Source organism: Ovis aries, chromosome 26, assembly GCF_016772045.2.
Source record: "Ovis aries strain OAR_USU_Benz2616 breed Rambouillet chromosome 26, ARS-UI_Ramb_v3.0, whole genome shotgun sequence".
Classification (NCBI taxonomy): domain Eukaryota; kingdom Metazoa; phylum Chordata; class Mammalia; order Artiodactyla; family Bovidae; genus Ovis; species Ovis aries.
Window position 1 is genome coordinate 38,207,387 of NC_056079.1, and position 24,657 is coordinate 38,232,043.

The window sequence follows — 24,657 nt, forward strand, 5'->3', positions numbered from 1 at the left end:
AGAAGCAGGGAAACCTAACTGAAAGGATTGTTTGGATCGAATAGGGCATCTACAGTGCTTGTCCGGTGCTCAGAGCACGTGGTGTGGCTGCTGAGTTATCACTGCCGCCGCCTCTCCCTGTCCAGGTCTTCATCTTGACTGTGCACCTCTATCCACACTGTGGGCTTTTTCTCTCGTGTGGGTGGTTATAAGTAGTCTCCTCACTGGTGTTCCGTGTTCTAGTATCGCTCATCCGGTCTGCACCTCTTATCTCCTTCAGTTCAGTTCAGTTCAGTTCATTTCAGTCACTCAGTTGTGTCCGACTCTTTGCAACCCCATGAATCGCAGCACGCCAGGCCTCCTGTCCATCACCAACTCCTGGAGTTCACTCAAACTCATGTCCATCAAGTCGGTGATGCCATCCAGCCATCTCATCCTCTGTTGGCCCCTTCTCCTCCTGCCCCCATTCCCTCCCAGCATCAGGGTCTTTTCCACTGAGTCAACTCTTCACATGAGGTGGCCAAGATATTGGAGTTTCAGCTTCAGCATCAGTCCTTCCAAAGAACACCCAGGACTGATCTTCAGAATGGACTGGTTGGATCTCCTTGCAATCCAAGGGACTCTCGAGAGTCTTCTCCAGCACCACAGTTCAAAAGCATCCATTTATCGGTGCTCAGCTTTCTTCACAGTCCAACTCTCACATCCATACATGACCACAGGAAAATCCATAGCCTTGACTAGGCAGACCTTTGTTGACAAAGTAATGTCTCTGCTTTTGAATATGCTATCTAGGTTGGTCATAACTTTCCTTCCAAGGAGTAAGCGTCTTTTAATTTCATGGCTGCAATCACCATCTGCAGTGATTTTGGAGCCCCCCAAAATAAAGTCTGACACTGTTTCCACTGTTTCCCATCTATTTCCCATGAAGTGATGAGACCAGATGCCGTGATCTTTGTTTTCTGAATGTTGAGCTTTAAGCCAATTTTTTCACTCTCTTCTTTCACTTTCATCAAGAGGCTTTTTAGTTCTTCACTTTCTGCCGTAAGAGTGGTGTCATCTGCATATCTGAGGTTATTGATATATCTCCCGGCAATCTTGATTCCAGCTTGTGCTTCTTCCAGTCCAGCGTTTCTCATGATGTACTCTGCATAGAAGTTAAATAAGCAGGGTGACAGTATACAGCCTTGACGTACTCCTTTTCCTACTTGGAACCAGTCAGTTGTTCCATGTCCAGTTCTAACTGTTGCTTCCTGACCTGCATATAGGTTTTTCAAGAGGCAGATCAGGAGGTCTGGTATTCCCATCTCTTTCAGAATTTTCCAGAGTTTATTGTGATCCACACAGTCAAAGGCTTTGGCATAGTCAAGAAAACAGAAATAGATGTTTTCCTGGAACTCTCTTTCTTTTTCTATGATCCAGTGGATGTTGGCAATTTGATCTCTGGTTCCTCTGCCTTTTCTAAAACCAGCTTGAACATCTGGAAGTTCACGGTTCATGTATTGCTGAAGCCCGGCTTGGAGAATTTTGAGCATTACTTTACTAGCATGCGAGATGAATGCAATTGTGCGGTAGTTTGAGCATTCTCTGGCATTGCCTTTCTTCGGGATTGGAATGAAAACTGACCTTTTCCAGGCCTGTGGCCACTGCTGAGTTTTCCAAATTTGCTGGTATATTGAGTGCAACACTTTCACAGCCTCACCTTCTAGGATTTGAAATAGCTCAACTGGAATTCCATCACCTCCACTTGCTTTGTTCGTAGTGATGCTTCCTAAGGCCCACTTGACTTCACATTCCAGGATGTCTGGCTCTAGATGAGTGATCACATCATCATGATTATCTTGGTCATGCAGATCTTTTTTGTACAGTTCTTCTGTGTATTCTTGCCACCTCTTCTTAATATCTTCTGCTTCTGTTAGGTCCATACCATTTCTGTCCTTTATCGAGCCCATCTTTGCATGAAATGTTCCCTTGGTATCTCTAATTTTCTTGAAGAGTTCTCTAGTCTTTCCCATTCTGTTGTTTTCCTCTATTTCTTTGCATTGATTGCTGAGGAAGGCTTTCTTTTATCTCCTTGCTATTCTTTGGAACTCTGCATTCAGATGCTTATATCTTTCCTTTTCTCCTTTGCTTTTCACTTCTTTTCTTTTCACAACTATTTGTAAGGCCTCCCTGGACAGCCATTTTGCTTTTTTTGCATTTCTTTTCCATGGGGATGGTCTTGATCCCTGTCTCCTGTACAATGTCACAAACCTTATCTCCTTATCCTGCTACAAATGAATTCTAGATTATAAAGTTTGTGAATAAATTCTTTAAATAAAGAACTAGAAAGTCCTTTTGCTGATATGATGGCCTAAGAATTCCAAAACTCGTACATTGTAAAACATCTAAAAGTGATTGAAACATTTTTAAACACCTTTCAAACCAGTAGATGAGCCAGTAACAACGAGGCGGGAATGAATACAGATCTAGCAAGTGCGCTACCCCTGGGGCGGCTGAGCCCTCAGGGCATCCGTGGGTCTGGGTGCTCCAGGAGGACTGGAGGTGAAACCCGCAGCTTGTAGTACAGAGGACAGAAGGATTGGGAGTGGAAAGCTGCTGACGGGATAGACTACAAAGTCAGCGTAGCAGAAGTTTCAATAGAGGAGACAATGGAGAGACTGTGTTCAACATATGATCACTGCAAGTGTTTGGAGATGATAAATGGGAAGCCCAAGCAAGCTGAACCTACACGTGACAGGAAGTAATATCTTCATAGGAAAAAGTTAATTGTCCACCTACAATTTTTAATGAAAGAAAGACATTTTTACTTGAAAAATAAAAATATTTACCACCAAAAGACTCTCACTAAAAGAACTTCTAAGTGTAGATTCCAAGAGGTAGGTGAAAATGGCCTCCAAAACCAACCCGAGATACAGAAGTAACAGATGAAGGTAACAGTAAACGTGAGGGGAAATCTAAAGAGACAGTGCCCATTCGTGGAAAATGTCTATTAAGGTAGCCTTAAACAAAAGCAATAGACCCTGTTTTCATGTTAGGCTGGAGGCAGTTGATGAGAGTTAAAATATGCCATGATCCTCTTATTTTCAAGAAGGAAAGCGGTCTTTGGACTCGAAGTATGCATGTTAGAAATAGCCTTGAAAGCATAGACTAGTGCACAAAGTATCTTTTGATCAAGTTCAGCACACACCTTTTCACAGTAGGCACCCAACTATTTGTTAAAATACATCTGCCGACTGTCCTGGTGTTGGAGTCCATCAGTAGGATTCATCCAGGGCCCAGCCAGTAACCCCACGCATTCCTCCCGCCATGTTCATTCCAAAATGAGTTACGACTCTTTCCCCAGCCTTCTGCACTTAATGATACGCGTGTTGTAACATCAGATTTAACTCTTCTGCAGTCGTCATCTTGAGGAACAGTGCTCCTTGTGAGGATATGAAGCCATAGCCACACTCTGTGTGTGTGTGTGTGTGTGTGTGTGTGTGTGTGTGGCTTTACAATCAGGGCCACTGAGGCTGCTTCTAAGCCTTTCCAGCCTGATCTCGTGCACCATGGCCCCTTTCTTCCCTGAATTCCACCCATTTGCACCCATACTGTTTCAACTATAAAATGGAAATAATAATAGTGTCTTATTCTTAGCATTGTGGTGTGGACTGAACAACTAAGTTATAACTGACCAAAAACAGGGTTAAGTTTTAAACCTCTGTGGGTACTGGAAAAGTAGAACATGGAACACAGGGTTACTGCTACCTGACTTAGCATCTGTCACCCCCAGGTGACTTTAGATCGCAGTTTAGCTGGGATCCATTTCTGATCGGCTTAGTGTGATAATGGTGAAGACCTGTTAAAAGTTTTCGTGAGCAGGTACATGAATTTGGAACCAAACTGGTGCACTAGACCCACACTGGGTCCTAACCCAGATGGAGACTCCTTGTCTCCATCAAGGAGGTTCTTTATCTGCTTGGGTTCGCACAGCCGTTAGGACGTTAGGACAGCTGTTGGGACAGCACAGACTTTATTCAATGGGTCAAAGAATGGAAAGAAGCCAGAACTCGGCGAGCAAACCAACTTCTCAACCCCATTCAGGCAGATACGATGTATATAGGAGAGTCGAGATTAAACGTAAGACTGGAAAGAGAGGGAGGAGTATTCATAAACAGGGGTGTGGTTTGTATCCCAACCTGATGCAGCCCTCCTCTTCTGTCCTTGTAAGGGCTTTGCAACGGTTGTTGCTGTTAAGTCTTTCAGTCGTGTCCAGCTCTTTGCGACCCCATGGACTGCAGCACGCCAGGCTTCCCTGTCCATCACCACCTTCCAGAGCTTGCTCAAATTCACGTCCATGGAGTCGCTGATGCCATCCAACCATCTCATCCTCTGTTGACCCTTCTCCTCCTGCCTTCAATCTTTCCCAGCATCAGGGTCTTTTCTAATTGCAGTTGTTGTCATGGCGATTGTCAACTGTCCTGGGGCCAGTGGGTGTGTCATTTAGCTAATATGGCTCAAAGTCACTGAAAGTCAAATCTTCCACCATCTTGGGTTTACTTGGTTCTAACCAGTTCTTATTTTTCTCTTTGGAGCCTCCTCCTGAAACTTAGATGAGAACAGTTGGTTTCCATTTGAGGGGAGGGGCAGAGGTCTGATTCTAGGGCCACAACCTTAGTAACATTTTAGTAGATTTCTACCTGAAAAGCAGAAAAATTGATTTGTAAATCTTTGAACGGAAGGAACCTCAAAATGCCACTAAATTAGTTTTAGGGCTTTGGGAACAGCCTTTCAAATCCAGGCCCTCTATTCTTCCTGTAGAAAACAGAAGGGTTTGTCTGAGTTCTTTTCCAGCATTAAGCCAGTGTTTTATTTTAAGTTATATGAATTATCCACATTTTAAAATGAAGCAGCTGAGGTCCTGAGAGGCTGGGGGACTGGTCAGGAGTGATCAAGTGAGGGCTGGTGGGTGAGAGGAGAGGTCTGAGACAAGGGCCGTGGACCAGCTGGTCGGCCTTCCAGCCCGACGGCCCAGAACACCAGCCGCCTCTCTCCTGCACCGCAGCAGCTCCTGCAACCGGCGGCCGCTTCCGGGCGCGCTGCTCTCACACGGCCCGGGTCAGAACCTGACGTCTGGTAACAGTGCACCCAGCCGTTACTTCATGTATACATAGAGTGATCTGTGGCTTTCTTTATAGTAGCCACTCTTTTTCCTTTATAAAGAAGATTATGGTATACATTTTTTGATCATTTATTTTTGAGTGCACATTTTTAAACCTTACATGGTGGAGACATATGGGATGATTTTTTTTTTTTTTAATTTCCCCTGGAAACCTGCAGAGCGGATGTTTTGAGTCCTTTTTTTTTTTTTTTTCAATTTTGCCAGGTGGATATCTCAGTATGGTATTGGCAGGAGCACCTGTATTCTGTAGGTGGCTGTTCACCTGATTTCCAAGCTTAAGGTTTCTTCAGTCAAAGGACATTTAAAAGATATGGTTGAAAATAATGCGCTTTCTGATTTATTCACCATCCAGGTTAAAGGCAGTCAAATATTTGATAACAGAATAAGAATAAATACCCTTCCTACATGTTGAGTAGACACGTTTAGAGAAATGTAATAACCTTAGAGAAAAGGTAATAACCTTTTCTGGTTACAGATTTTAATTTTATTAAGATTAAGAATAAATAGTAAACTGTTTTGCTAATCTGTGCTTTACTTTAGAATAATCTGTAAAGTTTTATGTAAGTCAATACAGAAATTCTACTTTATACTCCAGGAAAATACAAAGATGGGGATTGTAAGGACTTCTGGAAGAAAATTCACTTGGAGAATTTTTATAAAGGCGCCTCATGTCTGCCTTGCATTATACTAGGTTCTGTGAATTCTGAAGATGAAGGATCTTGTTCTCAGGTTATTTACAGCCTACTCAGAGACATTTAGACCAAAAAAAAAAAAAAAAAAAAAAACATGTTACAGTGTGGCAGCACCTGCTGGAGAGGTCTTACCGGTTACCACAGGAGTAATAATTAAAGTTACAATTGGGCTGGTGGATGTGTGGGAGAAAGGCCAGGAGGAGTCCTTTTGTATTCTGAGACTTTCTTCTTATGGCTCAGAAACTCTGATGAAGCCTTGAAGGCGCTGGTTCATGAGCCCTTAGATTAACATGTGTTTCCAACATGCCACTTGCTTTCCCAGTCGTTAAGTTATCTCTACCAGAGCACGAACCGCAGAGCCTTACCGCCTGGGTTCAGATTCCTGCTTCTCTTCCTAGCCATGTGATCATGAGCAGGTTACTTCTCTGTGCTTCAGTTTCATAGAAAGACAAGAATAATAGTACCTACCTCACAGGGCTATTGTGAGGATTAAATGAAATAATACTGCCTGTTACACAATGAGGCTCAAGAAAATTTTAGTTATTATTAGTTTCACACATGGACGCTAAGTCACTACAGTCGTGTCTGGCTCTTTGGGACCCTATGGACTGCAGCCCGACAGGCTCCTCTGTCCATGGAATTTTCCGGGCAAGAATACTGAAGTGGGTTGCCATCTCTTTCTCCAGGGGATCTTCCCAACCCGGAGCTCAAACCCGAGTCTCCTGCAGCTCCTGCACTGCAGACGAATTCTTCACCGCTGAGCCATGTTAGTCTCAGTAGCAAATAAACCAGGAGCGTTGGAGAACAGTTACCACATTGATGTTTCAGGTTCTCTTTCTAAACTGCAAATTTCTGTCAAATTAAATTTTCCCATTTGTTTTCCTTTCTAGCTCCAAGAGGCAAGCGAGGATGGAAGACCTTTTATGCTGTACTAAAGGGAACAGTGCTTTACCTGCAAAAGGTAAAAGTAGATACTTACAAAAGGAAGCCCACAGAACTTAATGGAGTGAGATTTAGACAAGTTACCTAGAAAATACTCACTTTGTACAAAGAGGCCACATCAAACAGAAAGACTGTTTAATTGATGTCTAAACTGTTTTTTAGATTTTTTTTTGTTTCTGGTGAAAAAAGTTTGGGAAATTATTTATTTATATATGTGTATATATTACATTTTGTAAATATAAAAGATTATATACATGTATATATGAGTGTGTGTGATCAGAGGAAATGGATGAGCTGTGTTCTAATACATTCAATTAGAAATGTTGAATATAAGTTGATACGTTAGACTTCATATTGTCTGTTCAGGTACAGATTGTTCTAACACTTGTTTCAATGGATATTTATAATATGAAGTTATATCCTTTACATCCCTATTTAGTTATTTATCTTCGTTTGGATCCTACCTAAATCTAGAAACACATTTTCATTCAAGCCCTGATATTTAACAATGCAGGCGTATTCCACTTACCTGGGTAAGTGTTTGACCAGACCATTTCCTGGCAGGATCCTTTCTGCTAGTCCCCAGATCTGGAAGTTAGTTTGGTATCCAGTTGGCATGTTCTGGCCTCTGCAGGATAGTCCCTGGAGCCCATCCTTGCTAGTTCTGTGTGTGGAGGTGGGGAAGTTGAGCCTTGACCCAGAGAAGGTGCATCCCCTCCCAGGGCCCAGCCGGACTCTAGCTCCGCAGTGAAGGGAGGCTCGGAAGTGTGACAATACTGCCCTCGGTGGTGACTGTTAGGAAATATTTTTTCTTTTTAATGTGATTTAAAAAAACATAACATGAGATCTCCCTCAATCAAATTTTAAGTAAATAGTGCAGTGTTCTTAACTTTATAAGCACCGTGTCACGCAGTAGGTCTCTAGGCATTTTCCATCTTGCCTGATGAACACCGCCAATGAATGGCCCCTGGCAGCCACCGTTCTACTCTCCATTCTGTAAGTGTGACTCCCTCAGATGCTTTACGTAAGTAGCACCAAGCTGTGTTCATCCCTGACTGGCTGATTTCCCCTAACACAACGTCCCAAATGTCTAGCCGGCACGTGACGGGACTTTCCTCTTTTTTGCAACGAGCAGCGTTCCGTTTTCTTTTTCTGTACGTCGTCCGTGGCTGTTTATGTTGTTCCCACCTCTCGGTTACTGTGGGCAGAGCTTCAGAGACCATGGTGTGCAGATGTCTCCTTAAGATCCTGATTTCAGTTCCCAGAAGTGGAGTTTCTGGGTCGGATGGTAGCCCTACTTTAAATGTTTCTGGGAACCTCTGTGCTGTTTTCCGTAGCAGTTGAGCCATTTTAAATTTACACCAGCGATGCCCAGGAGTTGCAGTTTCTCCACATGCATTTCAACATGTGTTATTTTTAAAACACTTTGTTTAACAATGGCTATCCTGACGAGTGTGAAAGGATACTTGATCGTGATTTACACTAATCCTAATGATTAGTGGGGTTGAGCATTGTTTTCATATCCCCATTGACCATATATGTGTTGTCTGTTCAGATCCTTTGACCATTTTTTAATCAGGTCATTTGGTTTTTTGTTATTGAGTTGTAGGAATTCCTTCCATATTTTGAACATTAATTCCTTATCATATATATGGTTTTCAGGCATTTTCTCCCATTCCATAGGTGGCCTTTTCACTTTCTCGTTTGTTTCCCTAATTAGGGTTAGGGTTCGGCTTAGGGTTAGTGTTTAGGGTTAGGGTTAGGGTTGGGCTTAGGGTTAGGGTTGGGCTTAGGGTTAGGGTTAGTTGTGCAGAAGGTTTTCAGTTCTATGTGTTCCTTTTCTCTATTTTGGCTTTTGTTGCCTGTTGTTTTGGGGTCATATACCAGAAATCATTGCCAATATCAATGCCAAGAAACTTTTCCCCTGTGTTGTCTTCCAGGAGTTTCTTAAGGTATTAAGCATTTAGGTTCACGACGAGTTCCCTGTTGTGTGTGGTGTATGTTAAGGATGAACTTGCATTCTTTTTCACATGGATACCCGGTTTTCCTGGGACTGTTTGTTAAATAGACTCTCTTTTCTCCTTGGTGTGCTTTTGGGACCCTTTGGAAGATCAGTTGAAGGCATTATTTCTGGGCTCTCTATTCTGTTACAGTGGCCTACATGTATGGCTTTATACCACTACCATAAGTTTTTATTATTATAGCTTTGTAATATGTTTTGAAGTCAGGGAGTATGAGGATTCTAAATTTGTTGTTCTTTCTCAAGACTGAGTATTTAGGATCCTTTATAGCTCCATATCAATGTTAATGTAAATTTTGCAGTTTCTTCAAAAACTACCATTGGGATTTTGATAAGGATTGCATTGAATCTGTAGATGACTTTGGATAGTATAGGCATTTTGGCAATATTCAGTCTTCCAATCCATGAACATGGGATGTCTTTCCATTTATTTTTGTCTTTATATTCTCTCAACACTGTTTTGTATCTTTTATTGTCTAAGTTTTTCACTTCCTTCATTATGTTTATTCCTAAAGTATTTTATTGTTTTTGATGCTGTTATAAATGGAATTGTTTTCTTAACTTCCTTTTCACATTGTTCATTGTTAGTTTACAGAAGTACAATTGTTTTTTGTATCCTACAACTTCATTGAATTCATTTCTCATTTCTAATAGTTCTTTTGTAGAATCTTTCGAGTTTTCTGTATTTAAAGTCATGGAATCTATAAACAAAGATAATTTTACTTTTTCCTTTCCAATTTGGATGCCTTTAAGTTTTTTCTTCTCTGATGGTGGTGGCTGTATTAAATAGAAGTGCCAAGAGTGGGCATTTTTGTCTTTTTCTTTTATTAGAGGAAAAGCCTTCAGTTTTTTGCCATTTCAAATATGATGTTAGCTGTGGACTTTTTATATATGGTCTTTATCATAGTGAAGTAATTTATTTTTATTCCTAGTTTGTTGAATGTTTTTTACCATGTGAAAGGTTGTTGAATTTTTATTAAATGCTTTTTCTGTATCTATGGAGATGATCATGAGATTTGAACATTTATTATGTCAGTGAGATTTATCACACTAGTTGATTTTCATAAGTTGAAGCATCCTTGCATTCCAGGGGTAAATCCCACTTGGTCATGATGTATGCCTCTCTCATAATATGATGTTGGATTTGGTTTGCTGGTATTTTGTTGAGAATTTTTGAATTTATATTCATTAGGGATATTGACTTCTAGTTTTCTTTTCTTGTAGTATCTTTTTCTGGTTTTTATATCAGGCTAATGCTGACCTCATGAAATGATTTTAGAAGTTTCTCTCTGCTTAAATGTTTTTTGAAGAATTTGAAGAAGATTGGTTTTAATTTAAATTGGTCCCATTTTAAAAGTTGGATAGAATTTATTGAGAAGCTGAATGGTCCTAAACTTTTCTTTGTTGGCAGGTTTTTGATTACTGATTAAATCTACATGCTTGTTTTAGTTCCACTCCGATTTTTATTTATTCATGATTCAGTTTTGGTAAATCATGTGTTTCCAGGGATTTATCCATTTCTTCTAGATTGTCCATCTTGTTGGTATGTAATTCTTCATAGTTGTTTCTTATGTTTTTGCTTCTCTGATGCTAGTTGTAATGTCTCATTTTTCATTTCTTATTTTAAAGGATTGTCATTTTTATTGTTATGTTGAAAAAAAAAACCCTCTTAATTTCATTGATTTTTTCCCCTCTTTTGTTTTCTAGTCTCTATTTTATTTATTTCTGTAATAATCTCTTTTTTGAGGGAAATGAATTTTAATTAGCTGCTGGTATTTTGAAGATTTACTCTTCTTCTGCAAAAATGTTTTTAAGACAATTTCATTAAGATGGACACACTTGAAGTATGATACTAAAATTAGTGTTTTCACATCTAAGGCATTATTTGTAAATCAATAAAAATTACCACTATTTAATGTTTTTATTTTAGCACAAAAAGATAGGTTTTTGTTTTTAAGACAAGTTATCTCAAATGCATGTTTTAAAAATATAGTTCTACTTTATGCCAAACTTGAAACTTTTAGCAAAAATTAGCTTAATGATCAGTATCCCAGCTTATGATGTCTTCATAATTTGATTCTGTGGTGCAAGATGTTGATGATTTTTTTAATGTTATGTTGCAATGAATCCTTTATGTGTATAAAGTCCCCTTGGTAACAAGGGCTACAGTGAAGCTATGTAAACTCCCTAATGATTGTATCTGTGTCATCGTATTTTGCACCAACGTTTTATAGAAAGGGCTCTGAGCAACTTTGACAAATATTGGTTGCTGTCCTGATTTTTTTTTTGCAGTTCTCCCACTTACTATTTTTCTTTTGTTTGTTTGTTTTATTTAAATATAGTTGACCTACAGCACTATTTTAGTTTCTAGTGTTCAATAGAGTGAGTTGATACTTTCTGTATATTACAGAATGAGGACCACAATAAGTCTAGTTTCTGTCACCCTGTAAAGTTATCATATTTTATTGACTGTATTGCCCTTGCTGTACGTTTGATCTTCGTGACTCGTTTATTTGGTAACAAAAGTGTTACCCTCTTAATCTCCCCTCCACCCTTTGTCCCTCTGGCAACCACTGGTTTGCCGTCTGCAGCTGTGACTCTCTTTCTGCTTTGTGATGTTGGTTTTGTTTTTTAGATTGTACATACAAGTGAAATCATTTGTCTTAAATATTTCAGTTAGCATAATAGCCTCTAGGTCCATGCATATTGCCACAAATGGCAAGATCCCATTCTTTTCTACTGCTTGGTAATATTCTGTTCTGTATGTTTTTATACATGCCACATTCATCTGTCAGCGCACATGTAGGCTGCTTTCACATCTTGGCTATTGTAAATAACGCTACAGTGACTCTAGATGGGCATGAATCATTTTAAAATAGCCTTTTTGTTTTCTTCAGAAAATTATCCAGAGATAGAATTGCTGGATCTTATGATCGTTCTAATTGTCAAATTTCGAGGAATGTCTGTACTGTTTTTCATAGTGGCTGTACCAGTTCACATTCCCACTAACAGTGCCCAAGGATTCCCATCTCCACACCCTTGCCAACACGTACTTGTTGTCTTTTGGATTACAGCCATTCTGACAGGTATGAGGTAATATCTCATTGTGATCTTGATTTGCATTTCCTTGATGATTAGTGATGTTGAGCGTCTTTTCATCCATCTGTTGGCCATCTGTATATCTTCTTTAGAAAATGTCTTTTTAAACCTTTGCTCATAATTCAGTCAGTTTGTTGTTTTATTTTGTTCTGATGTTGGATTATATGGAATCTTTGTATATTTAGGATATTAACTCCTGATCAGAGACTATTGCTTCAGAGATCTTTTGTAGTTCTTTTTTGTTCCTTTTTCTCCTTTTGCTTTCTTCCCTTGTGATTTGATGACTACTTTTGTGTTATGTTTAGAGTCATTTCTTTTTTGTGTGCATATATCTGTTACAGATTTCTGCCTTGCAGTTACCATGAAGGTCATATAAAACATGTCTATTTGTGTTTGTGTGTGTGTGTATGTTTGTTTTAAATTAATGATCACTCAAGTTTGAATATGTTCCAACAGACCTGCAGTTTTAGTCACCTCTCACCACATTTAATGTTTTAGACATCATTTCACATCTTTTCGTGTGTGACTCCCTTAACTACTTTACTGTGGATACAGATGATTTTACCACTTTTTCTTTTAGCATTCCTGCTAGTTTTATAACTGTTTGATCTACTACCTTTACTATCTGTTTGCTTTTACCAATGAGAATTTTCCTTTCATAAGTTTCGTATGAAACTCATGTTTTCTTTTTCACTTTAAAAATCTGTCTGAGATTTAAAGCCAGTTAAGTGGTGATGAACTGCTTAACTTTGTTTGTCTGTAAAAGTCTTTATCTCTCCTCCAAATCTAAATGAAGCCCTAAAATATCCTTGGTTGTAGGGTGTTCTCTTTCTCCCCTTCCATTACTTTAATTATCTCATGCCACTTCCTTCTGGCCTGCAAAGTTTCTGATGTAAAATCAGCTGATAGTCTTATGGGAGTTCCTTGATACATAACTGGTAGCTTGTCTCTCTCTGATTTTAAGAATCTCCCTTTATCTTTCATCCTTGCCGTTTTAATTACGATGCTTCTTGATGTGTTTAGGTAGGTTGGTTACACTTCTTAATCTTAGAGAAGGGCCTTCCTTATTTAGGAGATGTTCTTTGGGGCTCAGCGGCATACTCCTCTCGTCATGAGAGCTGTGTGCTCTAGGGGTACCCGCTCTGTGAGCTGTTGGGCCCTTCTTTAGTCGCAGAGTCGGGTACTGTGGGCGGACTGGAAGGCAGGGCTACCCCTGGCCTGGTTGGCTGCCAGCCCTGCCTTCTGTGGTGGCTGCCTAACTGCTGGTTTGTGTGGCCAGTCCCCAGTGCAGCTGGCTGGAGGGCTCGGAGGTGGTCCTAGGGGTCAGTAACATCGGCCTGCCGGTGGTGGGGCTGGATCTCAGGGTGGCTGGCTGTGGGACCTGGGTGGCCTGATTTTTTGCACTAATCTTAATGTTTCCTTCCTTCTACTGATTTGAGCTTAGTTTGTTCTTTTTTTAAACTTCTTGACATGTAAAGTTAGGTTGTTTGTTTTTTTAATCTATAAAGTTGCTTGTACTATAATCTCATAAATTTTGTTACATTGTGTTTTCATTTACCTTTGTCTCAAGATATTTTCTGATTTCTCTTATGATTTCTTTTTTGACCCATTGATTATTTAAGAATATATTGTTTAATTTCCACATACTTGTAATTGTGCTGTTTTCTTTCAACTATTAATTTCTAGTGTCATCCTGCTGTGATTAGAACACACTTGGTATGATGTCAGGTGTCTTAAATTTGTTGAGGCTTGTTTTATAAGCTAACTTGTTATCTGTTCAGGAGAATGTGCTGTGCACACTTTGGAAGAACTTGTATTCTGCTGCTTTGTTCTTCATATGTCTTTGAGGTCCCTTTTGTCTACAGTGTTTATTTTATTCTTTGTGTCCTTGTTCATCTTATGTTTGGATTTTCTGCCTATTTTTGAGAAATTCCCCAATATTGTTGTATTGCTGGCATTTTCTCCCTTCAGTTCTGCCCTTACATGCTTCATATATTTGTGTGTTCTGGTATTAGGTATATATGTACTTTTAATTATTACAGCTTCCTGGTGATTTGATCCTTTTATCATTATATAATAACCTTTTTTGTCTTTTTTACAGTTTTGTCTCTAAAAGTATGACTGTCTTTTGGTACATTGTGCATGAATATCCTTTTCCATTTCTTAATTTTCGGCCTATAAGTACCTTTAAGCATAAAGTGAGTGTTACAGACAGCAAACATTTCGGTCTTTTTTTTTTTTTTTTTAATCCATTCAGAGACTCTGTATTGATTAGGGAATTTAGTTCATTTACAGTTAAAGTAATTATTGATGCAGAAGTACTTACTATTAGCATTTTGTAAATTGTTTTCTCTTTCATAGCTTTTTTGACAGTTTTCCTTTGTTACTCTCTCCCTTTGTGTTTTGTTGATATTTTATAAAAGCATAACTTGATTGCTTTCTCACCTTCTTTCGTGTGTCATCCATTGGTAGTGTCTTTGTGGTTACCATGAGTCTGACGTAGCACAGGTTATAGTTCTAAATCATCCTTTATAAGCTGATGACAACTTAATTTAATCACATATAGGAACTCTACACTTTTCTTTCCCGTCCTCACACATAATTTATCTTGGTGTGAGAGAGTATTTCTTTTTATACTGTGTATCTGCTAGCAGGTTTCGTATTTACAGTTGCTCTCATACTTTCCTATTGTAGCGTTCGTGCTACAGTTAGATGTGACTTGCTCACTGCTCCTACCGTATGTCATTATCCGGTCTGTGTCTGTGTTTGCCTGTCCCGGTGAGATTTATGTTTCATCTTCTTTCCTTATATTTCCAGTGCTGCTGCTTCGTTTCCTTTCACTTCAGTCTTTTGTCTTTGTGACACTTTCTGTAAGTCAGGTCTAGCAGTGACGCATCCCTCAGATTTTGCTCACCTGGGAAATTCTCCGTCTGTCTCTCCCTTTTAAAGGAGTCGTTTGCTGGGCACCGTGTTCTTGGTTTACAGGCCTTCCGTCTCCACCCACCAGCTTTCTGAGTCTGTCCTCCTGCTCGGCTCTGCTTGTCTGCAGGGTGTCTGCTGAGCAGTCCTACGACCCTCTTAAGAACGTCCCTTGAATATGACAAGTCTCTCTTTTCTTGCTGATTTGAAAACTCTGTCCTCACTTTCTCCTTGACAGTTCGATGGCAATGTGTCTTTGTGCAGATCTGTGGGTGAGGGTGTCTTAGCTTGAGACTGTTGGACTCCTGGGATCTGGATGTCCATCAGGTTTGCTGAGCGCTTGACCACTGTTTCTTTCAGGAAGCTCTCTGCTGGTTAGTTTTCCTCTCCCCCTTTGGGGACTCTGCTAATAGGTATTTTGTCCAGCTGATAGTGTCCTGTAAATCTCTTAGGCTGCTTTTACTCTTTTATGATTTTTTTCCCATTTGTTCCTCTGACTGCCTAATTCCAGTTTTTCTGTCTTCAGTTACTGATTCTTTCTTCTGTGTGTAAGTCTGCTGATGAATGATTCCCGTGAATTTTTCAGTGTGTCATCGTATGCTTTAGGCTCAAATTTTCTGTTTTAGATTTTTAAATATTTTCTTTGTTGATATTCTCATTTTGTTCATGCATCATTTTTTGAGCCAATTGAGACTCTTTATGATGGTTATTTTAAATTTTTTATCAGATACATTATATACCTTTCTTTTTTACAGTCAGTTTCTGGAGATTTATTTTGTTCCTTTGATTGGGCCTGGACAATGACTGGGTAATATCCAAATGACTGGACATTTTGACAATCCTTGGACAATGATTTACTTTTTCTTTTACTCTACTTATTAACAGAAACATTTTAAAATTAAAAGTTCTTCAGAAGCCTATTTTTTGGTCAGTCTACTATCTGATGACTATGAAATTGAAAGTCAAATGGTTTTATGTTTTCCTCTTTACAGAATTTGCAAAAACATTCATTTGCAATTGCTTACAGTATTTTCCACTAAATAGGTTTATCATAATTTAATTTTTCCTATTTTCAAACATACCCTCATTTCAGCTTTTTACAGTTACAAATAATGATATACTGTGCACATCTCTGTTTATTTCTTAAAAATAGATTCTTGGAAGTATCATTGGTCACAGGGACAAGTGGGAACTGTTTGAGATTATTAAAACCTATTGCTAAATTAACTTCAAGGAATACTGAACAGCTTCCTCTCTCAAAGTAATTTCTGACAATATCTGTCCCACCACAGCCTTTCCTCACTGCAGTAATTATTAGCATTTGGATATTTAAACATAAAGGCCTCATTTGTTTTAGGCTTTTTATTTTCAGTGCACAAACACATGCCCTTACACACTTGCCACACTCCAAAGCTGCCTTTCCACACTTGTGTTTCAGTGGGGAAGAAATTACACCTGAAATCATGTCGGCAACACTGAGCTGGGCGGCAGCCTATGCGAGGGCATCCACATGTGCACCGTGGAGATAATAACCTGCTTGGGATGGAAACAGAAGTGTTGGGGGGAACATATGTGATTTATTTTCATTTTAAACATTTCAAAATGTTATCATAATGACCTATATAATAAAATTGAAAGCATTCTTCTTTTTTCAGACCACTCTTTCTTAGGAGTCACCCAAATCAATATTTAAAAGGACCTTGACTGTCCTATATCAACATTTTACATACCACCAGAGCAGCTTTGCAAGGAGCGCTGTTATAATTCTCTTCTATGGGCACTTTTATCCAATGTCTAGATTGAGAACTGTGTCTAATGTTAACAAAACCTTTTGTTTTCTTCCTTTTGGGATAGGTTAGCTGAGGAATATTAGACTATGGGATACTTCACCTTGGACTAGAGCTCTTTTTGTGGTTAAGTTCCCTTGCAAAGATAGGTATGGAGACAGCTGAAACCCAAAGATTGTAAAGAAAGTAATCTGGGACATCCTTCTAAAAGGTACCCATTACTTGGCAGGATCAAACAGCTGGAGGAATGGAGACTCTGATGTTAGGTGATTATTCATGTTCTTAGGGGGCCGGATATCTTTGTCTTCGTTTCCCTATGGAGCCAGCACGGCTTCTAATTTATAAGTCAACTGCTTTGGCCTTTGCCAAACCACTGTGTGCATACATGCTGGGCCCACACTGGTCCTTTCAGCTAGATTTGTCTCTGCAGGGAACGGCCCTTTGAAATTAAATTTCACATATCACAGCTGTTTCCCCAGCATCAATCCTATTCTCTTGGCTTACTTTGTCATTTTCTCTAAAACCTCTATGAGGGGCCGAGTTGTCTTTGGCAAAATAATTTCATTGAATACCTAGTCACAGGATTTCCACCCACTCCATCCCAGGGTGAGCCTGGGAAGAGAGAAAAACATTCTTGCATTCAGCCTTTGACAGAGGTGACGCACAGAGAGGCTGTTTCCAAGTCAACAGCGCTGCCTTTCTCGTTGTCCTCTCCCTCGAATAAGGGAACTGAGTTGTTTGACTCGTCCAGACATCAAAGAGAAAGGGCTATATGTTGACAAGGAACTGACTTTGTGAATTCGGAAGTGTCAACATCAGTTGGATTAAAGCTACAAAAGTAGGTTGTACCTCCATATTGATGGTGCCTCTGGAGTGTGGCAGATGGGCACTTAGGGAAAACTGGGTGAGGTTCCTCTCGTAAAGCGGAAAAGGGGACCCAGAGGCAATGATGCGTTCGTTCAGGAGCGTGCGGGTCGCGCTGTGGTCTCCTCTCAGGCTGCTCTCTGTGCTCAGACGGAGAGTAACGTGAGAAAGGGCACCCTGTCCTGTATCCATGCTGAACTCCTTTCTTGTTGTTGTGAGTGCTCTTTGAAAGAAAAGGAGGGGCTGAAAAAATGTGACAAGTGTTTAAAGTCTCATCATAGCAGTGATCTAATATCTGTGCCCAGAACTTTGCACAGATCCTAGAGCCCAGCCTAATGGTGATGGTTCCACTCATCAACCTGTGGAAGCGTCATCATAGTAGGCCAGGTTCTTGGATGGATTTATCTGCTCTGGTGTTTTATTAGTTTCTTCCTAACTTGTAAGATTTTAAAAAAAAAAAAAAAAAAGAGGCTATGCCAATGTGAAGACCCAGTGGGCCTCTACATCTGGAACTGCCAAGCACTGTAAGGTTAACAGGGAGCTGGCTGCTGTCCACTGCCCCAGGGGGAACCCGCAAGACACTCAGCTGCCTGCCAGCATCAGCATGCGCCAGCTCCTAGACCTCTCCCTCTTCAAATTACCTCCAGAGGGTAGACTGTATTGGAGGCTCCACACTGGTACCGCATGTGTCTGACAAGGGGCTCCTCTCGTCCCGTTGCTGGCTAATCCTGAACCTTGCTGGAGGCCTGACCTGCTAGCATGGGGTGGCAGACGCTGCACAGAAAGAAAGTCACATGATCACAGGGTAATCGGGGGTTTGCACAGTTTGGGGGTTATGTCTTCACACAGCTGTTTAGAGCTTGGTACTCTGCTAAATGCTGCACTTCCAGCGATGACGAAGATACAGCCTCTGCCACACAGAACCCACAGAGCAAGACAAGGAATGGCGAAATTGAACCTTCGCCTTCGAACAGTGTATAAACTAATAGAGGAATGCAGAGTCGCACCGAATAAGGCCCCTGATCACGCTTGGAAAGGTCAGAGAGTGCCTCCCTGAGGAGTTAACACGCCTTGAACCCACCATACCTCAGTGATGATCAGGCATTTGCCAGGCAGGCAAGGTTAAAGAAAAAGGAAGTGGGGGGGGGGAGGGGTGCATTTTTAACCAGTGGAAGGGGAATAACAGTTTTGGGAGACTTGGCGTGGTCCGAGAATGGCAGAAACAGCTTTTTTAAGATGACTTTTTAAACCTGGACCATTTTTAAAGTCTGTCTTGAATTTGTTTCAGTATCTCTCCTGCTTTGTTTCGGTTCTTTGGCCTCAAGGCATGTAGGATCTTAGCTCGACCACCAGGAATCATACCTCCAGCCCCTGCATTGGAAGGCAGAGTCTTAACCACTGGACCAGTAGGGTGGTCCCAAAACAGCTTTGGACATTTGTCTCACAGGCTGGACAAGAGGGTAGCCAGGAGTAGAAATATAATGAAAAGTTATGTTTCAAGTAGCTAGTGAATCATGAAGGTGAAAGAAATGGTGTCACGGTTCAGTTTGTGAACTGTCTGTTTTACTAAAGAAGCAGTTTTCTCCCCCAGAAGAATGCCAGACCCTTTGAGGGTGAGCTATGTGCTGCCCTCCCCAACACCCAGGCCCCCAAAGGATCCAGACAGCCCCCCGCTGTGTGCCAGCTAGTGCCCCTCGCAGGGCCCGCTGGGTGCCTGTGCTCCCAGGAGGCATGGTGCTCTTCCATGTAACCTGGGATTCAAGTACAGCTGAGAAGACAGCTCACCCCTTCCTCTCCTTACCTCCTGTAGCCACTTCTCTGTAATCTGGATGAAAGATTATGAAAAAAAGGCATATTTTCCTCCAGCCCCAGACTGGTTTGGTTCAGCGTGGCAGAGTCTCGCTCAGCCTGGGTCAGGGTCGGGGCCATGCCTGGCGGGTGGGGAGAAAATAATCAGACAGAGCGTGTTCTCCAGGGTCTCGCCAGCACACACGTTCTACCGCCATCCTCATTTTCCACACCTTGCTTGCCCAGATCAGATTCTCAGCATCAGAGCTTCCCGTCCAGAGGTTCCTCCCGTGTTCTCTAGGTGGGCAGCTGCTGCACCTCAGCCCCCGTCCACTGCAGCTGCCAGACCTTGGCTCCTGAAAGGGGGGGCAGCATTGTGAGACGACGGAAGCAGGGCTTCTGCTCCCCAACTAAAGGAGTCAAATAAGTCTCCCGAAGACATCGAAGCCCACCCTGCTTTTACTCTGAGCATGTACACACCTCACACACACAGATCGCCTCTGCCACTGCAGGGCGGGCGGCTTGGGGTCCCATTCCAGTATCGATTGCTCATCAGTTACTTAAAACTTTTCAAGATTGCTCAGCTAAGAAATAGCGTAGGGACCTCCCTGATGGTCCAGTAGTTAAGAATCTGCCTCCCAAGGCAGGGGAGGCAGGTTCGATCCCTGGTCGGAGAACTAAGATCCCACATACTGGGGGGAAGCTGCAATGAAAGATCCCACGTGCTGCAACTGAGGCCCTACATAGCCAAAAATAAATAAATAAATATGTAAAAAAGAAAAAAAAAAAAAGAAATAACCTAATGATTTTTACCCAATTAGTATTTCCTCATTAAGAGTGAGAATAGTAGTAAAAATCACCACCACCACCACCACCACCCCCCCAAAAAAAAACCCACAGTCACCAGAAGGAAAGCCAGGCATGGCTGAGCCTACGCCAGGCAGATGCTCCGAGCCTCTCCACCCCCACTCAGCCAGGCTTCCCCTCCTCCCGTCCCAGCGCAAACAGGCTCATGAAGGTTTTCAGTGACTCCTTAGGAAACCGAAGACTTGACGAAGATCTCATGCCTCTAAGGCGCATATCCCTGCCTGTTTGCTTACAGCTCTCTCTGTTGCATGCCCCCTGAACACACAAAGACACACACACACACACACACACACACACACACACACATCTTTACAGGGCATTGCTTTGGATATAATATCTAAGGGAACAGTCATCCCAAATCGGAGCATCCCACCCCGTTGAGGCAGGAAGGGACTGGCAGGCTTATTGAGCCCACTTACTGTAGTGACCATTCAGCCAGAAATAACATGGGTTTGTTAGTATGATGTAGTTTTGGGGGTACTTTTTATATTTGAGCCCTACAACTTTATAGGAGGATATTGTCTCCATTTTTTAAATTAAGAAGCTGAGGCTCAGAGGTTGGTTTGCCTCCTCAGGCTTCTGAAGGGCGGTCGGAACCATGCTAGTGTTTTTTCCATTAGACTCCTCTTGTATAAGCTGACTCATTGGAAGAGACTGATGCTGGGGAAGACTGAAGACGGAAGGAGAAGAGCGTGACAGAGGATGAGAGGGTTGGATGGCATCTCCGACTCGATGGACATGAACTTGGGCAAACTCTGAGAGATGGTAGGGGACAGGGAGGCCTGGCACGCTGCAGTCCATGGAGTTACAAAGAGTCAGACACAACTTGGCGACTGAACAGCAAGCAATTCTTACATAAACACATAGCTCTATTGTATGTCTTTTTTAACTGCTAGAATTTTAAAACAAGTGATTTTGGAGAACTTTTTATTACCCTTTACCATATCAACCAGATTCCACTAACTTCTGGCTTCCTTTTATCGTTTAGTTGCTAAGACATGTCTGACTCTGCGACTTCATGGACCGTAGCACATGAGACTCCTCCGTCCATGGGATTCCCCAGGCAAGAATACTGGAGTGGGTTGCCATTTCGTCCTCCAGGGGATCTTCCCCAACCAGGGATCAAACCTACGTTTCCTGCATTGGCAGGCCGATTCCTTACCACTTGAGCATTAGAGAACCCCTAACTTTTGGCTAACACTCAGCAAGTATGCAGGAGCTTCTTTCTGAAGGCAGCTTCCTGCTCTGATCAGGACCATGATCCTCCTCTGTCCATCATGGCACTCGCCACCTCTCCTCTGTGGGAATGTGAGGCTATCTCTATTACCTGCCATACTTCGTGTAACTAACCTTTTAAGATTTTCTAATTCAGACCCACTTTCAGATAGTCTTCCTTTTTGTTACCAGGAAACATGCACAATCATAGAATTGTCAGCATTTCAAGCATTTCATGATTCCCAGATCGGCACTTAAAGCCAAGCGTCCATTATCAGCTGAGCTTAGGTTGACAAACTGTCAGCCTGACTCCGACCCTCACAGGAAGCAAACCGGTAGCGCACGCATCTTCAGGTCCAGACTGCCGTAGTTTTCTAGAACGCTGTGCACTGCACGCATGCCTGAGAGCAAATAAGCCTCTAGAGGAGCTTACGCTCTGTCTAAAAAGGTCAACAAATAAAGAGCCATTTCATGCTCTTCTCTCAATTCGTCCCACCCTCCCCTCCCCACACTGCGTCCAAAAGTCTGTTCTCTATGTCTGCGTCTCCACCTCCGTCCTGCAGATAAGGTCATCACGATCATCTTTCTAAATTCCATATATATGCGTTAATGTATGGTATTTGTCTTTGTCTTTCTGACTTATTTCACTATAATAGGCTCTAGGTTCATCCACCTCATTAGGGCTGACTCAAGTGCATTTTTTATAGCTGAGTGATATTCCATTGTGTATATTTACCACAGTTTCTGTAGCCATTCTTCTGTCGATGGGACATCTAGGTTGCTTCCATGTCCTAGCTATTGTAAAAAGTGCTACAAAGAGAATGGCATAGAAACATATATATTACCATATGTAAACAGATAGTGAGTGGAAATTTCCTGTCTGACCTAGGGAGCTCAACCTGGTACTCTGTGACAACTACAGGGGTGGGGTGGACTGGGAGGCGGAAAGGGGGTTCAGAAGGGAGGGGACCTGTGTTTACCTGTGGCTGATTCAGGTTGATGTACGGCACAAACCATCACAATATTGTAAAGCACTTATCCTCCAATTAAAAAAAAATCCCCAAAAATGAATAAAAGAAGTAAAAGAGTGGGCAAAAAGAAAGCCACTTCAGTGCAATTCAATCTGTGCTACAAAGAAGGCAACGTGCCGTGGAAGGACAGTTCACTGAGCCTCAGGAAGAGCAGAGATGATCATGGAAGGACTGATGAAGGAAGTGATGTCTAGACCTCCCCTGAAAAGACATGCAGAGGTTAGTCACGTGAAGGATTCAGGCAGGGAGGAAGTGTACGGATGCCCAGATGTCAGAGACCACGGCGCGTCCAGGGAGTTGCAGGCGCTCCAGAAGGCCGTGCTTGGGAGCTGAGCTTTTCTCCTGGAGCAGTGTGGGAGTATCCAGGGATCTTTAGTGGGGCGTGACACAATCAGATGTATATTTTAGAACGATCAGTCTGGCTCTAAGATGGGGTGTGGGTTGGGGGCAGTGTTGGAGTCATAGAGACCAGAGTAGCTTGAACTATGGTAGGAGTCGCAGGAAGGGGGAAGCACACTGCCTGGGCACTTCAGTTCCTGGTGCTGAAATCAGTGGTCTGACACAGAGATGGATATGCAGATCAGGGGCCGGAGGGGGTCTGGAGAGTCCTCCAAAAAAAATACACAAGAGGTGATGCTGCTCAGAGCTTGTAAAGCAGGCAGAACAGTGGGACACAGACCTTTCATGTGTGCCTGGAAGGGAGGGACCGTGAGAGGGGCCGGGCAGTGTGCTGGACCCGAGGGACAGTGGGGGGCGGCAGGAAGAAAGAGAGATGGAGGGGGGCGGGGAGGGCTACCCAGACCTCAGGGCCTGGAGCCGCACTCTGGGCTGGAAAGAGGTAGCCTAAGGTAGGGATCTGAAAGTCACTCTGGAATCCAGCGACAAGGAAGTTATTGACAAGGCAGCTCCAGTGGAGTGGCAGGCTTGGAAGCTGGAGGGGGTGAGTGAGGACACAGGCAGAGAGCCTGCAAACAGCTGCTTTTAGGAGGTTCTTCCCTGATTGCCCCTCCGTGCACCAGCGACACCCTCTTTCCCGTGACCTGCAAATCCTGGATCCCCAGTGTCTGTTCTCTCGCAAGTGAAACAGATCCATTTCTTTCTTTCTCTCCCCTGGACAGTTCCTGACATGGTCCTGAGCCCTTGTTTCTCCAGCTTGTACACCACCTGCCAGCCGCATGACCACCTCCTTCCCATTCTGGCCCCTCCCCTCCCCCTACTTCACCGTGTTTGCCTCTGACTTTCAAGCAAAAAGGAAATCCACAGAAAATTGCAGTAGTGACATCAGAACCATTTATAAAACATCATATTGGGAGGAACGAGAAACCGACTTGGTGTCTACCCCCCAAAAGAGCTTGGGCTTACAGTGATAGAGGTGTTATGCAATGAACGGCAAGTAGCACAATAAAAGCCAAGTGTATGGGTGAACTGGAGAAGACATCGGGTGAAGAGGGGAAACGCTGTGTGAGTAACGGACTGCGGTTTCTAGAACTTCTCTTCGGCAGAGCACAGTGCAGCATCTGTGGTGAAGCAAGTGGTTTTGTCTGTTTTCCAGCTGAGCAGAAATGCACTCCTGTCCATGTTTGGTTATGGTACTTGCAGTGTCCCTGAGACCGGGCTTGGGAAATGTATTACCTGACAGAGCACTATTTATTTTTATTGGAATATGAAGTGTTTGCAGCAGAGGAGTCTAATATCATTTTAATATAACAGTTTATATATGCTTTGAAATTTTGAAATTGCTGTGGATTAATGATAAAGCGATTAAATTCTTGGTGGGGAAATTCCATCACTTGTCCACATACAGGTATCTGCTTTCTCCCGTTTTGTTATCCAAGAGTGAGTCATCTGCTGATCAAATGCTGAGATGCGTCTTTGCTGTCACACAGCTTCAGAAGATCTCTGTGGGTTTCAGTCAGGGCTTTGTGTCTGACCCCACTGGGTCTGTCCTTTTCTTGCAAGTCTTTTTTGGTAAGCTTTATGATGGTATTTTTGTGACAGGTCTGGTTGTGACAAAAGTGAATTATGTTATCCTTAAAATAAATTGTCAGGTGGTTGATGGAATGGTTAAGGGAGAGGGGTGTGGGTGGCTGCTGAGTGCGTGGCTCTGAATTAGCGGACTATGATAGCCTCTACACCAGGCTCTGGAGCATGTTCTTTTTTAAAAACAATAGTGTCTATCTGGCTGCGTCGGGGCTTGACTGTGGCCCGGGGGTCTTCGTTGCCTCGTGAGGGATCTTTTGTTGCAGTGCTTGGATTCTGTTGTCAGTGCCTGGACTTAGTATCTGTGGTTCAT

General features: G+C 42.2%; 1 protein-coding gene across 16 annotated transcripts in view; it reads left to right on the forward strand.

Annotated features, from left to right (window-relative positions):
* PSD3 (pleckstrin and Sec7 domain containing 3) overlaps positions 1-24,657 on the forward strand; it is a 590,582-nt gene that overhangs the window by 515,485 nt on the left and 50,440 nt on the right. For all 16 annotated transcript variants that reach the window (XM_042241260.2, XM_060407086.1, XM_042241264.2 and 13 more), the window contains one exon: positions 6,723-6,793. In XM_042241260.2, the coding sequence (XP_042097194.1) occupies positions 6,723-6,793 (71 nt within the window). The remainder of the gene's footprint in view (positions 1-6,722; positions 6,794-24,657) is intronic.